We start from the raw sequence: 15,923 nt of genomic DNA, 5'->3' as shown, positions 1-15,923 counted from the left end.
AACAACAACACCGCACTCAAAGGCGAACTCCCGGGCAGCTCAAGCATCTGCTCGATGCTGGTCTCAACTTTCGGTGAATATACATAAGTATGATGCTCTTTGATTTTACGGTACATTAATAAAAATTTATATTATATTGAGCAATCGAGACAGGCAGGATATAGCTTAGGGTGATTCGTAGAAGAATTTCAGCTAAGAAATTAAAAAGACTAAAAGTTGTATTTTAAAACATTAAATGATTGAAAAAATAAAAAACAAGCAGTTTACGTGTTTGAAATAAACAAAAGTATATTTCAAAGTAAAATGAAAATTATAATTATAATTTCTAAATTTTTAATTTGCATGCTATATTAAAAAGAAAAAGGTTTTTGCGAGCTTTAGTGGTAACTTAATCTAGTTTTAAAATAAATCAATGATTATATAGAATTAGTTGAACATATGCCTATTAAAAATATTTACAAAAAAATGTATTAAATATTATGGAAAATTTAAATTTCTTCTTTCTTCAAAAACATCGTTAAATTTTGCAACTTGATCAAAACTAATGATCATATAATTGATCATTCTTCGCATGAGTACCCCTAGTCAATTTAAAAAACCTCAAAGATTTTCACAAAAAGAAGAAGAATAAGTATCACATTTTACGCACCACTAAATACTATAATTATGAGCGTTCACCACTTGATACCTGTCAATATTCAACCTGTCCGTATACCAGAGCTTGTGTCCGAGTGAATCTGTGGAGGATGCCTTGCTTTACATAAAATTATATGTGTGTGTGTGTGCTCGTATATATGTGTGTAGTCTGCATTATCGTGTGAGCGACATTGCGAGCCCAATGAGCCCAATGAGCTGTGAAAGTCAAAAGGCATACCGAGAAACCAAAGTGAAATCAATCACAAAACTGCCTACAACAAAAAGCCAAACATTTGCTTGAGTGAGTGAGCGAGAGAGACAGATATGGAGCGTAAGAATGATAGAGCCCAAGAGAGAGGAACGGGGAGAAGAAAGCCGCAAACATTTTTTTTTTCGGCACTGCCGGGTCAGCTTTCGCACAATCTTCGAATGGGGCGGTAAGGACGTTTCCCAGCTTGCGCCTTATATGGGGCGGGCTGTGTGGAGAAGGGAGGGGCACGAAAGACAACGACAACAACGAAGACGTCGGACAAAGGGCAGCCTCTGAGCGTGGGAATTTGTTGTTTTTGCACGCTCCTCGTATTTTTTGTTGCTGGCCAGTCAGTACCTGGCTGCCTTTGGTACATGTCCCAGGTCCACATCGAGGTCGCACGGGGTCGTTCTTTTTGCTGCTCCTCGGTCGTAGGTAATAATAAGATGTTTTGTTTCAATCACATCGTCGCATCATCGCCGTCTTCTCCATATGCATACACACGCACGCGCACACGCACACATACACATGGCAGAAGGCGATCGTTGCGCTCTTTTCGCTGGGATTCCTTGTAGTTGTTTTTGTTTTTTTTTTTTTTTTTGCTCATTTGCTTTTGCTGCTGCTCTTTTTCCAACACTGTCTTCGCCTTTGTTGTTGCGTTTTATCTTTACATTGCGCTCTTGCACTTTATTGTAGGCTGTGGTTATTTCTGCTGTTGTTGTTGTTGCTATTGCTGTTGTAGTTGCTTTTGTTGCCCATAGATGGTGTCGTGATGCGCCGTGGCGGACTCTTTGAGCAAGAACCCTTGCAGTGGGCCGTCGATGCAGTTAATTGAATGTTATGAAAATGTTAACACTTTATACACACACTCGCACACACATACACCGGTATACATACAATTAGTTGTGATTTATTGATTACTATATTATGCACGCAGAAATGCAAGGAATTTTCTCGAGCCTGCTGGAGGCGCATATTGCAGAAGTTAACATTTTTATTGGAAATATTTTAGATTGACTTACATATATAAGAATTTTCTGTTACCTGGAAAATATTCACATTTGTGAAATGGGGAATACTATGGGTATTTCTATAAAACGAAATATAGATTTGACTATTATTTTTTTAATGCTCAAATAGAAATATAAAACACATATGAATGGATATGAAAAATAAACATACAGGTAAATCTTATAGACGAATTATGTCTATCTTGAATACTCGAAAGAAATGCCTACTAAAATTCTTCGATTCACATATACCATCCATATTATAAGCTATCTATCAATTTCCGCAACTTTGGCAATAATTTATGCCCAGCAACACACTCAGCTTATATTATATGATATCGCTTAGGAATAAATGACGACAATTACAATATATTTTGCACATACACAAACGCTGTGTAAATTTTCCGTCTCTGTAAGTCTCCCACAAGTGGAGCCAGACAACAGACCCTCGGAACACATGCAGCAGGTTGCGCACTTATCAAGCACCGCCCTCGCTTCACACACAGACTCGGTGGATGTGGATACAAAACGACGGCGTGACTTATGAGTGGATTGAGCGTGGATGCCCGGTGGATGCAGCATCCCGATGCCGGCACTGCCCATTGATCAGCCAGCCACACAAACAACAAGCCACAAACTGAGGTAGGCAACGGCCCTGTCGACGCTCGGCCATGTGAGCGGGTCGGGTCGTTAAACAATGCTGGGAATCTGCGAGACGCCTTGCTTGATTTTTGCTCCTTTCTGCTTTTATTTCGTATTTCGTTTACTTTTTTTCTTGCTCTTGGGTTTTTGTTGGTGCTTTGCGGACTGTTTGAGCAAAACTTAACAAGGTCAAATTTGTTGTGGCTTAATTTGCCGTCTCTCGGTGTGTGGGAAAAAAGCAAAGAGAACCGAAAGCCCATTTCTGGAGGCGTCAAGCATATGATAAGCCAGCAGAAATAAAGGCTGAAACAAAATTAATAGAAAAGATTAAAATATAAAATAATAAAGAATTCCAAAATACAGTTCGCTCTTAGTCAACTTAGTTAAATAAATAGTTCTGTTACCAAATCCCTTGCATGTTTTTTAAGGAAAATAGTTGGCAAAAGTGAGGCAAAGCTCAGCGCCCAAGCGACTTTTAAAGTTATTTTTTTGGCACTCAGTTGGCTGTCAACCCTTCCAGGACTCTGCCAAGCCGCAAGCAGACAAATGGCCAAAAACAAATTTTCCATATCCATGGCCCACTAATCGCTGTGAACAACAACACATGCAAATTCGTGAAGAGACGAGGTCGCAGGTTCAAATTCCCTAAAAAAATAAAAAAAAAACTATTTTCAGACACGTGCTCCGCGCTCTCCGCAACCGCAACCCTTTCGATGGGTCTGCACTTGCACTGGCTCGAAGCTCTGTGATTCGGATTTAGATTGGGATTTGGACTGTGAATGCTCTAATGATGCGGCATTATTTGCATATGCCGAACTCCGAGCTGGCCAGAAGGGGTTAAAGGGTTGCTGCCCGTTAATGAAGTGAATTATGTGAGACTGTTGCCGTTACTGTTACAGTTACGTTAATTTATGCATGTTATACAACCATTGACTTGTCCCGTTGTCATTGTCACGTTCCCGGTTCCCGGTTCCTGTTCCCGCTTCGGCACTTTTTTCTGATTTCAGGACTTTTCAATGATAGCCCAACTGAAATCGCAATCAAAGGGTTAGCATAACGTGCACTTTACAAAAGTTAGCTGCATGCAATCGAGTCTACTCTAAATAGGGAATGCCTCGAATGGGGTGGACTCCCGGACTCACACAATTGATGCCTTGAATTGCCTTTGCGGTCGTTCGTCACACGGCGCGCACAGGTGCAGAAGTGTTGATTGCTGTGGTTTGCACTGTCAAACTGTCAAAGCTCGTTGCATTTCGTGAGAATCGCTACATTTTGGGGCTTCAAAAAATACTTGTTTTGTTTAAAAAAAACGAAGTGAGAGGCGGAGAGATGAAGAGTGGGTTGCTCACTGGGCGTGATTCCGCTTAAGCCAAGGCGGAGTTTATTCAACTATTGGAAATAGACCTACATGTATCCAAATCCTACATTGCAATGATCAAGGCATTGATAAAAATTTAGTATCATAATGATAATGTATATGGATATCATTTGGTTTAGCAAAAAGCCTGAAATAGTATCTAAATATCAAAAGCGAAGTCAACATCGTTAATAAATTGTAAGTTTAATTTATGATTTATATCATAATGATAATAATTAGATAATACATATTATTATTATCTAATAATATTAGGCGCATTCGATCTAAAAATTTAAACTAAAAATATGAATGTATCTAAGAAAAAAAAAATATTTTTATATATATATGTTTATTTGCTTATATTATTTTCTTTTATATTTCATATTTTTTATTTACAATCTTTTATTTTAAATATATTTAGTTTATGGTCATGAAGAAATGTTTAAATTTTGAATTGTACGAATTTTAATCCCTGTAATACTATCTAATCTTGATATATTTTTTATACAATATTTAAATTTTTAAGTGCATCAATTTAATTCCCTGAGTTTTTATGAAATTTAGCATATTTTTAATGATTTACATACATTTGAGAGCATGTGCCTATATTTTAAGCATTTGTTATTTTTTCTTAACAATAATGAGAGTATCTATGAAAGCAAGTTGAGAATCCCGACCTTTTTCATATATTTATAGAGCAAAAAAGAAATGTAAACGATTCAGTTGATTGATTCTTCATTCAGCCCACATGTTCGACTATGAAGTGACCGCAAAAAAAAAAAAAAAAAAAAAAAAACTTTAAAGTGGTGAAATCAAACCTTGACGCGAGCAATTCATAAAAATGTTCACAGTAGCATAAAAAATGGAGGAGAGTCTATTATGGTCTAGAAAAAGAATCAAAATTGCAAACCGATATCAGAACAAATCGATTCTCGGCTATTAGGCGTCACACAGTCATTAAAAATTTTGACAGCTTTTGACAATTTATTGATGTTTCTGCACAGCGCGCGACAAATGAAAACAATCAGAATATATATATATATATATATATATATATATATATATATATATATATATATATATATATATATATATATATATATATATAAATATATAAATATATATATATACTCGTATATATGTGTGTGTGTGTCTGCATGATATATAAACGTAGACAGTTCGAAAAGTTTGACCTGTACAAATTGCGAAAAGTGGACAAATGTTTGCCCGGCTGCAATTTTTTGCTGCTGAAGTGGAGGGGAGTGGAGTGGAGTGGATGCTGTGTTTGGTCTCAACCCCCGGGGCGAGATAATTTGATTAATTGAAAGTCAGCCGACCTTTTTTTATTGCGTCGAGGGGAGGGGTTGTGCAGAGGGTTGTTCTGCGGCGTGATTAAATGATCGTTTGGCTCGGGCGCCCGGCCGACCCTCAAGTAGCTCTATTGTATTCACATTAACAGGTTCGGATCAACCCACCCATTTCCGCCGCCACAAGCCCTCATACTCGAAACTTGTCTGACTGTTGGTATATCGTTTCCCTATCGCTTCCATGTATCGCATCCTCCACGTTTTTTATACAAAATTTAAATATCGCATTACACACAGACACTTGATTTTAAAGCGCATTCAAAAGTTTCACTTGTTGGGCCGAACGACTCCTTGCGGTTGCTCTCTGGGCAATTTTCGAACATGTGTTTTTTTGTTGGGTTGGTCGAAAATTAAAATCTGTGTCTGCTCGTGATTATGCGATAGACTTCGCTCTGACGGAACTGTCGTTTCTATCTATCGCTTCTGCACAGTTGTCCAATTGTCGCTGCCTCAAGTGGCCTGTGGTCGAGAAAACCTTTTTCGAAAATTGCCCTCATTGTGGTTTAGCTTGAAATTTTAAGCACTTTACATATCATCTGGGTTTTAAATAATAATCTAAAAGGGGTGAAATATTTCTAATTTTTTTATTTTATTGCTACTGTTTTCCTGTAAAATATTATATTGGTATAGTTTCTAGATCTGGATATAGTTTCTAGATAGGATATGTAAACCATACAACTATAATTTTACTCTAAATATCAGATAATATAAATATTACTAAGTTTACAAAACTCAACAGAAATGATTTATTTAATAAGATATTTTTTATTTTTAAAGTTCGTAAATCATTTGTTTCTATTACTAACCAAAATCGAGACCATTTGAAAATTATTTTACCATAATGTCCCATTTTCACAAACCTCTACAGAAAACTACTTGATTGACTTTAACTATTTATTAAGAACTCGTACTTTGGCTCCCATCAATGCCTAAGCATATTTTATATATATAAGTTACAGAATAAATCTAGCGCGTTTGTTTTTGAAAATATATTAGCATTGCAATATTTTCAGCTAAGATCGCGCACTATTAAGCTGAAAGGCTAAAAACAAAAAACAAAAATAAATAATATTAGTTGATCAACTTGTAAATAAAAGTTAAATAAGCAAAACTACATAAAGAAAAAAATTATTTCAAGCTCAATATTCGAAATTTTCATATTTTTAAATAATCATTATAATTTTCAAAAGATTTTATTCTGTTGCACTAGGTATATATAATATAATATTGTATATTAATAGTTATTAACTTTAAAATAGGATTTCTAATTTATACGAATATTTTTTCCTATTGCTAAACAATAAGCAAATTTTTTTACTTTGACAATATTTAATAATAATAATAATTAAGTTAATCGATGGCTTGATCTTCAATCTGATTCGCAGAATGAACATCTCAATTTCCTATTCAATTTTCATTTTATTTTTATTCAACAGCTTTATTTGCAAAAATTCTCACATTGAGTAGAACGCAAAATCCTGGTGAAATTACTGTGAATTTAATTATAAATACATATTTCAATTTTAATGTTCTTCATTTTAAGTATTGATTCTGTGATACGATTTTAATTCTATTCTAAATTTGATAGCATAAATTTTAACGATAGAAATCAAGGATTGAATAAGTTTCTGTGTATATGTTTTGTCCACGTTCTGAAACGTATTCATAGTTATATCCAAACTACCTATATATGTATGGCCGAACCCCTTTAAATACATTAACTGTTTATTCTATTTGATTCCAGGAAATTGCCTAACAAGTACATAATTTTGCTTTTACCTAACAAGTATCCCAATGACACACACACACACTCACATTATGTAACTCACACCTACCTGGGCACTTAGCCTCACACCAACTCCCCTATGCAAATATATATATATACACACACACACACACACTGACACCTATGAACGCAAGAGGTCCTTTGGAATATAGCCACATTAATTATCTCAAACTTCGGAGTTGGCTAAATGCAGCTAGAGCAACAACATTTTGTAATTTTCTGGCACAATGCCCCAAAATGTGGCTATGTTGCTGTTCAAAAGTGCCACGCCCACATACATATATGCAAATTGATTTTGTTGCATATGAGAGGGAGAGAGAGCGTCACGTCAATGCCGAAGGACATTCAACCTGTCAAGCAGCTCCAGCTCGAGCAGAGCAATTGTAATAAATGCAAAATGATATGGCATGCACTTTAAAATATTCGCTCAGAAAGTGAAAGTGGGTAGATTGGCTTTAGATACACATAGATACATATATGGATTGATATATAGATACGTATATAGATGTATAGATGTATAGATACAAAGATACATAGATTTATACATAAATAGATATAAAGATATATGTATATATATGTAAATATAGCTATAGATTGAGCGTGGCAAATCGAAAACATAACAACATTTTTCCCAGTTTTAAAATAAAGGCCTCCAATTTCTATAGCTTCATTAATGTTGACTCGCTGACTCTTGCATTGAGCCAGAAATGTTTTGCATAAATTGACTTGTTTTCGATTCATGAGCGAGAATTATGCAGTCGATGGGGTATGACTGTAAAGTTCTTACTTAATTTGCAATTTGCAATTACCAATTTGAGGCATTTCACTTCCCCCCTCTCTCTCGATCTATAATTTCCTCTACTGCTTCTATCTACCCCTCTCTCTCCCTCTCACACTCTCGCTCTTTCAGTTTTTCGCACTCTCCTTTTAGCCCGTAGCTTATTTGCATATTTTTCGCCAATTATGATTTGCATATGCGAAAAATATTCTCTGCCTATTGTGTTTGGCATCTAATGCGATTTTTGTTAGCTCGCGCCCATTTGTTCGATTCGTCTTGCAATTTGCATTTTTTACGATTTGTTTTGCCTGCCTGCCGCGCCCCCAGCCCTGGGCCTTGGCATTGATCTCATAATCGACCCGGTTGTTGCCTTTTGATTGGCACTCAATAAAAAAAGAAAAAGTCAACAGCAGGCCTTTCTGTGTACCTAGCTGAGGGTCCTCTCATATTTGCATGCGCACTTTTTTATGCTTTGCCAATTTTTGATAGATGATGCGTGAAAACCTTAAATGGAAACGGACCATCAGTCCGGGGGAACAGTCGCGAGAGAGGCGGGGCACCCCGAGTAGCCGTCTTTCATAAATTGCGCATTTCAAACAAATTGTTTGTGGGCCAGCTAAGTGTTATTCAATGTGCCTCCTCTTGTCTGCCTCGCTTATTTACATATTTGATTAATATGTGTTTTTTTTCGCGACCTGAGTATTGTTTCGTTTTGGGTGATTTTTTATAGAAAAATAATAGGCCATTTATCGGTGCGGTCTGAGGCTGAGGGATGTATTTTTTTATGAAGGCTACACAACGGAGTGATGTGGAAAATCAAGGTTATAAGTGAGCTATTGTTTATGGGTAGGAGGGAGACTGAATGAGTCGACGAGGGGGAGAAAGAGATATAATTGGAGCATTACAGATACTTAGATACAGATACAGATACAGATACAGATACAGATACAGATACAGATACAGATACAGATACAGATACAGATACAGATACAGATACAGATACAGATACAGATACAGATACAGATACAGATACAGATACAGATACAGATACAGATACAGATACAGATACAGATACAGATACAGATACAGATACAGATACAGATACAGATACAGATACAGATACAGATACAGATACAGATACAGATACAGATACAGATACAGATACAGATACAGATACAGATACAGATACAGATACAGATACAGATACAGATACAGATACAGATACAGATACAGATACAGATACAGATACAGATACAGATACAGATACAGATACAGATACAGATACAGATACAGATACAGATACAGATACAGATACAGATACAGATACAGATACAGATACAGATACAGATACAGATACAGATACAGATACAGATACAGATACAGATACAGATACAGATACAGATACAGATACAGATACAGATACAGATACAGATACAGATACAGATACAGATACAGATACAGATACAGATACAGATACAGATACAGATACAGATACAGATACAGATACAGATACAGATACAGATACAGATACAGATACAGATACAGATACAGATACAGATACAGATACAGATACAGATACAGATACAGATACAGATACAGATACAGATACAGATACAGATACAGATACAGATACAGATACAGATACAGATACAGATACAGATACAGATACAGATACAGATACAGATACAGATACAGATACAGATACAGATACAGATACAGATACAGATACAGATACAGATACAGATACAGATACAGATACAGATACAGATACAGATACAGATACAGATACAGATACAGATACAGATACAGATACAGATACAGATACAGATACAGATACAGATACAGATACAGATACAGATACAGATACAGATACAGATACAGATACAGATACAGATACAGATACAGATACAGATACAGATACAGATACAGATACAGATACAGATACAGATACAGATACAGATACAGATACAGATACAGATACAGATACAGATACAGATACAGATACAGATACAGATACAGATACAGATACAGATACAGATACAGATACAGATACAGATACAGATACAGATACAGATACAGATACAGATACAGATACAGATACAGATACAGATACAGATACAGATACAGATACAGATACAGATACAGATACAGATACAGATACAGATACAGATACAGATACAGATACAGATACAGATACAGATACAGATACAGATACAGATACAGATACAGATACAGATACAGATACAGATACAGATACAGATACAGATACAGATACAGATACAGATACAGATACAGATACAGATACAGATACAGATACAGATACAGATACAGATACAGATACAGATACAGATACAGATACAGATACAGATACAGATACAGATACAGATACAGATACAGATACAGATACAGATACAGATACAGATACAGATACAGATACAGATACAGATACAGATACAGATACAGATACAGATACAGATACAGATACAGATACAGATACAGATACAGATACAGATACAGATACAGATACAGATACAGATACAGATACAGATACAGATACAGATACAGATACAGATACAGATACAGATACAGATACAGATACAGATACAGATACAGATACAGATACAGATACAGATACAGATACAGATACAGATACAGATACAGATACAGATACAGATACAGATACAGATACAGATACAGATACAGATACAGATACAGATACAGATACAGATACAGATACAGATACAGATACAGATACAGATACAGATACAGATACAGATACAGATACAGATACAGATACAGATACAGATACAGATACAGATACAGATACAGATACAGATACAGATACAGATACAGATACAGATACAGATACAGATACAGATACAGATACAGATACAGATACAGATACAGATACAGATACAGATACAGATACAGATACAGATACAGATACAGATACAGATACAGATACAGATACAGATACAGATACAGATACAGATACAGATACAGATACAGATACAGATACAGATACAGATACAGATACAGATACAGATACAGATACAGATACAGATACAGATACAGATACAGATACAGATACAGATACAGATACAGATACAGATACAGATACAGATACAGATACATTTACAGATACAGATACAGATACAGATACAGATACAGATACATTTACAGATACAGATACAGATACAGATACAGATACAGATACAGATACAGATACAGATACAGATACAGATACAGATACAGATACAGATACAGATACAGATACAGATACAGATACAGATACAGATACAGATACAGATACAGATACAGATACAGATACAGATACAGATACAGATACAGATACAGATACAGATACAGATACAGATACAGATACAGATACAGATACAGATACAAATACTCAGATACAGATACTCAGATACAGATACTCAGATACAGATACTCAGATACAGATACTCAGATACAGATACTCAGATACTGATACTCAGATACAGATACTCAGATACAGATACTCAGATACAGATACTCAGATACAGATTCTCAGATACAGATACTCAGATACAGATACTCAGATACAGATACTCAGATACAGATACTCAGATACAGATACTCAGATACAGATACTCAGATACAGATACTCAGATACAGATACAGATACAGATACTCAGATACTCAGATACAGATACTCAGATACAGATACTCAGATACAGATACAGATACAGATACTCAGATACTCAGATACTCAGATACTCCGATACTCCGATACTCAGATACTCAGATACTCAGTTACTCAGATAGTCAGATACTCAGATAGTCAGATACTCAGATAGTCAGATACTCAGATACTCAGATACTAAGATACTCAGATACAGATACAGATACAGATACAGATACAGATACAGATACAGATACAGCAAATTTAAATTATTTAAAATATTCTGCAATTCATTCTCAGTATTGCCCCATTTAACTAAACTACTCTAGCATTATATACATTATGGCTGAAGAACAAACGCGTTCCATCGACAGCAGATTAAGCTGAGCTTCTTTCAGATGCAAATCGGAGCAAGGACAAGCCCACTCTGTGAATGTTGCAGCAGCTACTGAATGTCTCTGTTGAGATTCCTCCTGCTCCTGCTACTAGTCCTGCTCTGGCTACCCCCTCTTCTGCTGCTGCTGCTGTTGCTGTGTTTTCCTGCAGGGCACGCACTAATCCAATTGCTGTATGGATCATTAAGCACTGATTGCGTTTATGGTGCAGACACTTGAACACACACACATATATGCACACTCATACACATACCGACACCTCGGCACATGTCGCACATATGCAGATTAACCCACTGCAAGGAAGGCAGGAGGGAGCAGCTCTGACATCAATTACGTTGCTGTAGCGGTTAAAACAAAATTGATTTTGCATTTAAAGTGCGAGAAGCTGAAATGCATTTGAGTAAATGAAATTTCAAATCAAAAACTTTTCTTACTCTCGGAGCCACACAAAGAACTTTCGCGCATTCAAATGAGACGCGCTCAGATCTGCATTTGATGGACCCAGGCACACATGTTGCAAAGCCAAAACCCACACACACTGACACACAGAAAACAAAAAAGTTTTGGGTAGAGCAACTGTCACAAAAGGTAACGAAGTACACACAGATACACAAACACACAAACACAGACACAGCCATACAAAAGGCAAAACAATTGCCAATTACGTTTCGTGTCACTCAGTATGGTTGTTTACCGTTAGCAACAGCCCCACCCCCAGCCGCGCCACCCTAAGCCACCGGCATAACAACCACACGGGCGAAAAAATAGGAAATCAGTTCATGAAAAACTATGAGGAAAATCACTTTTGCGCTCATAAATTTCAATAATAAAAATTTGAATGCATTTGACACGAAACAAGCGCAAGAGAGAGAGAGAGAGAGAGAGAGAGAGAGAGAGAGAGAGAGATAGAAAGACGGAGAGGGAGAGCATATGGACAACAAGGTTAACTGAAATAAAAATCATTGAAATGCATAAACAAGGCTCAAGGTGCGGGTAGCACACAACCAAACCAGCCACACATAGCCACAGCATCCACAGCAGCCACAGCAGCATCCCGATAATTGAATTTCGTGCGGCGGCAACTGCAACCCTTTCTTTGCTTTCCACTTTTTTTTATGGCTGCAACAAAAGTTTTCCTTTTGCATATGCTACACTAAGCGCCGTCGTTAATCTTGTTCTGTTGATTATAATTTCACGATGAATTGTGCTCAGATGTTAGGGTTTGTTTGCGCCTAGGCTTTGGCTGGGCTGTGTTAAAGGCCACACATAAACAATCTGGCACTTAGCACTCAGTAATTGTGAGCCTATCTAGAGGTCAATGGGGCTAAACTATGGTGACGGTAATGGTACTGCTATATATACATATGTATATAATATTATATACCTATATATGTAAATATAAATATAATGGTACATTACTACTACTATACAAATATTAAAACTAAATTTAAATTTGAACATAATAAACATAGTTTTTTTTTGAATTACTTTAAGGCATAACACAGAATAGGTATGAAAATATATTGAACTTGAATGGGAAATGTGTCTAATATTCAACATAAATTAATTGTCTACTAACTGAAAATCTTTTTAACATTTCTGGAAATAACAAACGAATTTTAGTTTTAGCCAAGAACGGATTCGTACACCTATATTAAGTAGCCCAAAAGAAACTACATCAAGCTACAAAATGTTGAGGTAGAGACAGACTCAATTATGACTCACTCATGGAAGTTCTTAGGATAGAACAACAAAACTATTCAATTGTAGTAGAATATATAAAATTAACTATTAAAAAACTTAATTAAAAAAAAAAATTCTAAAAATTATACAAAATACAACAAAAATTGAATAAATAAAGTGCTTAAAAATAATAAAAACAATGTATACACATACATACATATGCGTTATTATAATTAATTAAATATTTTTGTATATGCTAAAGTTTAAAATATTAAAATAAAAATATTAAAATATTAAAATTGCTCAAATTACATATTAAAGAAAAATAAGATTACACTTATTACTTTATAGCTGATAAAAATTATATAAACAATTTTGTTATTTCATTTTCAAGTATTTAGTTGGAACAAGTTTTTTAAGAAAACAATTAAAATATTTCTAATATACATTTGTATCGTATATTGTATATATGTACATATGTTTAGTAGTAGTTGATATTAAAATGCAATTCTTTAAAAATCCGGCTAACTAAAATGTACCACAATATTAGAAATTTAATTTCAAACAATATGTCTACTAAAATTGTGATTTATCAAGTTTCTTAATATGTTAAAAATAAAAAAAAATAATTATTGCATAAATTATTCATATAAATCAGAACAGCTTATGCTGCTTAGTATGAAGAACAGAGCTCAAGAAGACTTGCAGATCGAAAATTAATTTAAAAATTCAAATTATAAATGTATCGAATTATTCCAGGTAACATAAAATTCACACAAACAGCTTGTCACACAAGCAGCACAGACACGCATAGCAAACATCCAAATAAATCAGATTCCCGCTGCGCTTGACAGAGGCCTGTCCAGAGGCAATAAACAGCTGCTAGAAGTAAATCTGCCTATTGTTGCTGCTTAGGTTCATTGTTCATTGTTCTGAATCTTCTTAGCGAATTGTGCAAATAAGGAGCACGCACCAATTGGATATTCCAGCAGCTGCTTTTGAGTACAATATAAATTCCGTCGCTCTTGCTTGACTTGGTTCGTACAATGGGGATAGATGAAAACACAACACAACAATTCACGTTTATGAAAAAACTAAAACTTTATTCTGGCTGTTGTTGTTATTGTAGACAGAATTATCAGGTCTAGATGGAGTTTACTTCTTGGCCTTCTTGGCATCGGCCTTGGCACCCTCCTCGCTCTCAGCTGCCTCCTTGGCCTTCTTAGCGCGAATGCCAACCAAACGAGCATCAGTACGTGCCTATAAACAAACAACATTGATAAGTAAACAATCAATCAAAATGAAGATAAAGCAATAGAAATAAGTCATAGCTGAGTCGCACCTTGCGCAGAGTAGCGAATGCCTTGAACTTCTTCTCGTCCTGTGTAACATCACGGAACTCGACAACAGCTGGCAGCTCCTTCTTGAGGGGCATAACTGGTCCTTGCAGCTGGGTAGCCAACTTGCATTCCTCAACAGTTGATTCGCCCTTGCGGATCTTCTTCTCATTGATGGGGAACAGAATCAGTTTGCTTCTGTATTCCTTTAGGCGCTGAATGTTGCGTTGACGCGACTCCAACGACTTGTTCTTGCGACGACGATCGACAGCAATGCCGATGGTCTTGGCGAATTTATAGCTCAAACCAGCACCCTGCAATTGATTAAATTCATAAATTAACTATCGAAAGAAATTAAATTATGAGAATTCACATACCTTCAGCTCCTCCAAGGTGAAACCGCGTCCGGTACGCAACTTTGTGTGGTAACGGATTGTGGGGCAACGTACGACTGGGCGCAGGGGACCGCTAGCGGGGCGTGGGAAGACTGCCTTTGCCTTCTTGACACGGTTCTCGTGTCTGCGGACCTTGCGCGCCGGCTGGTTGAACCAGGTGCGCACATGACGCTGCCACCACTTGTGGTAATGCTGGTTTGGAATCATATTGTTACCCTTACCCATCTTGGCGGTTTAGATTAGCTGCAATACAAATCACCAAAAATACACGCACATAAATATATGGAGACATTTGCACTATAACCAAATAACGGGGGTATACACCACGTGGCTAGCATATATTTGCCTGTTTTAAGGTCTATTTTAACATAATTTTTAACGTATAGGATGCTCATTTATAGCCTGGTAGGCGGTAGATCTTTTTATCTTCTAATCTCATAATATTGGGTGTCACTATTTATCAAAATTTATTTATTTCTATGCGTTGTAAAATTCCACACACCTTTTGCTACCCAACAACGAATCAAAAAGAAAATCGCAGCCAACTTCACGTCATGAGCATACAGTAATAAAATATTTCCCTTGCAAAATACCCCTGCTGCCGCACAAATTTCCCCAGCTAT

General features: G+C 36.1%; 1 protein-coding gene and 1 long non-coding RNA gene across 2 annotated transcripts; both read right to left on the bottom strand.

The window, feature by feature from the left end:
• Positions 1–353: 353 nt before the first annotated feature.
• Positions 354–2,936, bottom strand: LOC116803980. Its single transcript, XR_004364020.2, has 3 exons — positions 1,909–2,936; positions 650–1,846; positions 354–581 (listed from the first exon to the last, which is right to left on the bottom strand). It is a non-coding gene; the product is annotated as an uncharacterized LOC116803980 (long non-coding RNA).
• Positions 2,937–14,644: 11,708 nt separating this feature from the next.
• Positions 14,645–15,893, bottom strand: LOC6576822 (60S ribosomal protein L13). Its single transcript, XM_002002771.4, has 4 exons — positions 15,803–15,893; positions 15,283–15,543; positions 14,911–15,219; positions 14,645–14,828 (listed from the first exon to the last, which is right to left on the bottom strand). The coding sequence occupies exons 2-4, from the start codon at positions 15,523–15,525 to the stop codon at positions 14,724–14,726; spliced, it is 657 nt and encodes a 218-aa protein (XP_002002807.1). The 5' UTR covers positions 15,526–15,543; positions 15,803–15,893; the 3' UTR covers positions 14,645–14,723.
• Positions 15,894–15,923: the final 30 nt, after the last annotated feature.

The sequence above is a fragment of the Drosophila mojavensis genome, unplaced genomic scaffold, assembly GCF_018153725.1.
Source record: "Drosophila mojavensis isolate 15081-1352.22 unplaced genomic scaffold, ASM1815372v1 contig_36, whole genome shotgun sequence".
Classification (NCBI taxonomy): Eukaryota; Metazoa; Arthropoda; class Insecta; order Diptera; family Drosophilidae; genus Drosophila; species Drosophila mojavensis.
This window is presented reverse-complemented; position numbering and strand designations above follow the sequence as displayed.

Excerpts from the sequence above, each read along its gene's own strand:
- LOC6576822 (XM_002002771.4), bottom strand. The coding sequence starts at position 15,525 with ATGGGTAAGGGTAACAATATGATTCCAAACCAGCATTACCACAAGTGG. Across the intron at positions 15,220-15,282 it reads TCACCTTGGAGGAGCTGAAG|GGTGCTGGTTTGAGCTATAA; the intron begins GTATGTGAATTC and ends AATCAATTGCAG. Across the intron at positions 14,829-14,910 it reads CATTCGCTACTCTGCGCAAG|GCACGTACTGATGCTCGTTT; the intron begins GTGCGACTCAGC and ends GTTTGTTTATAG.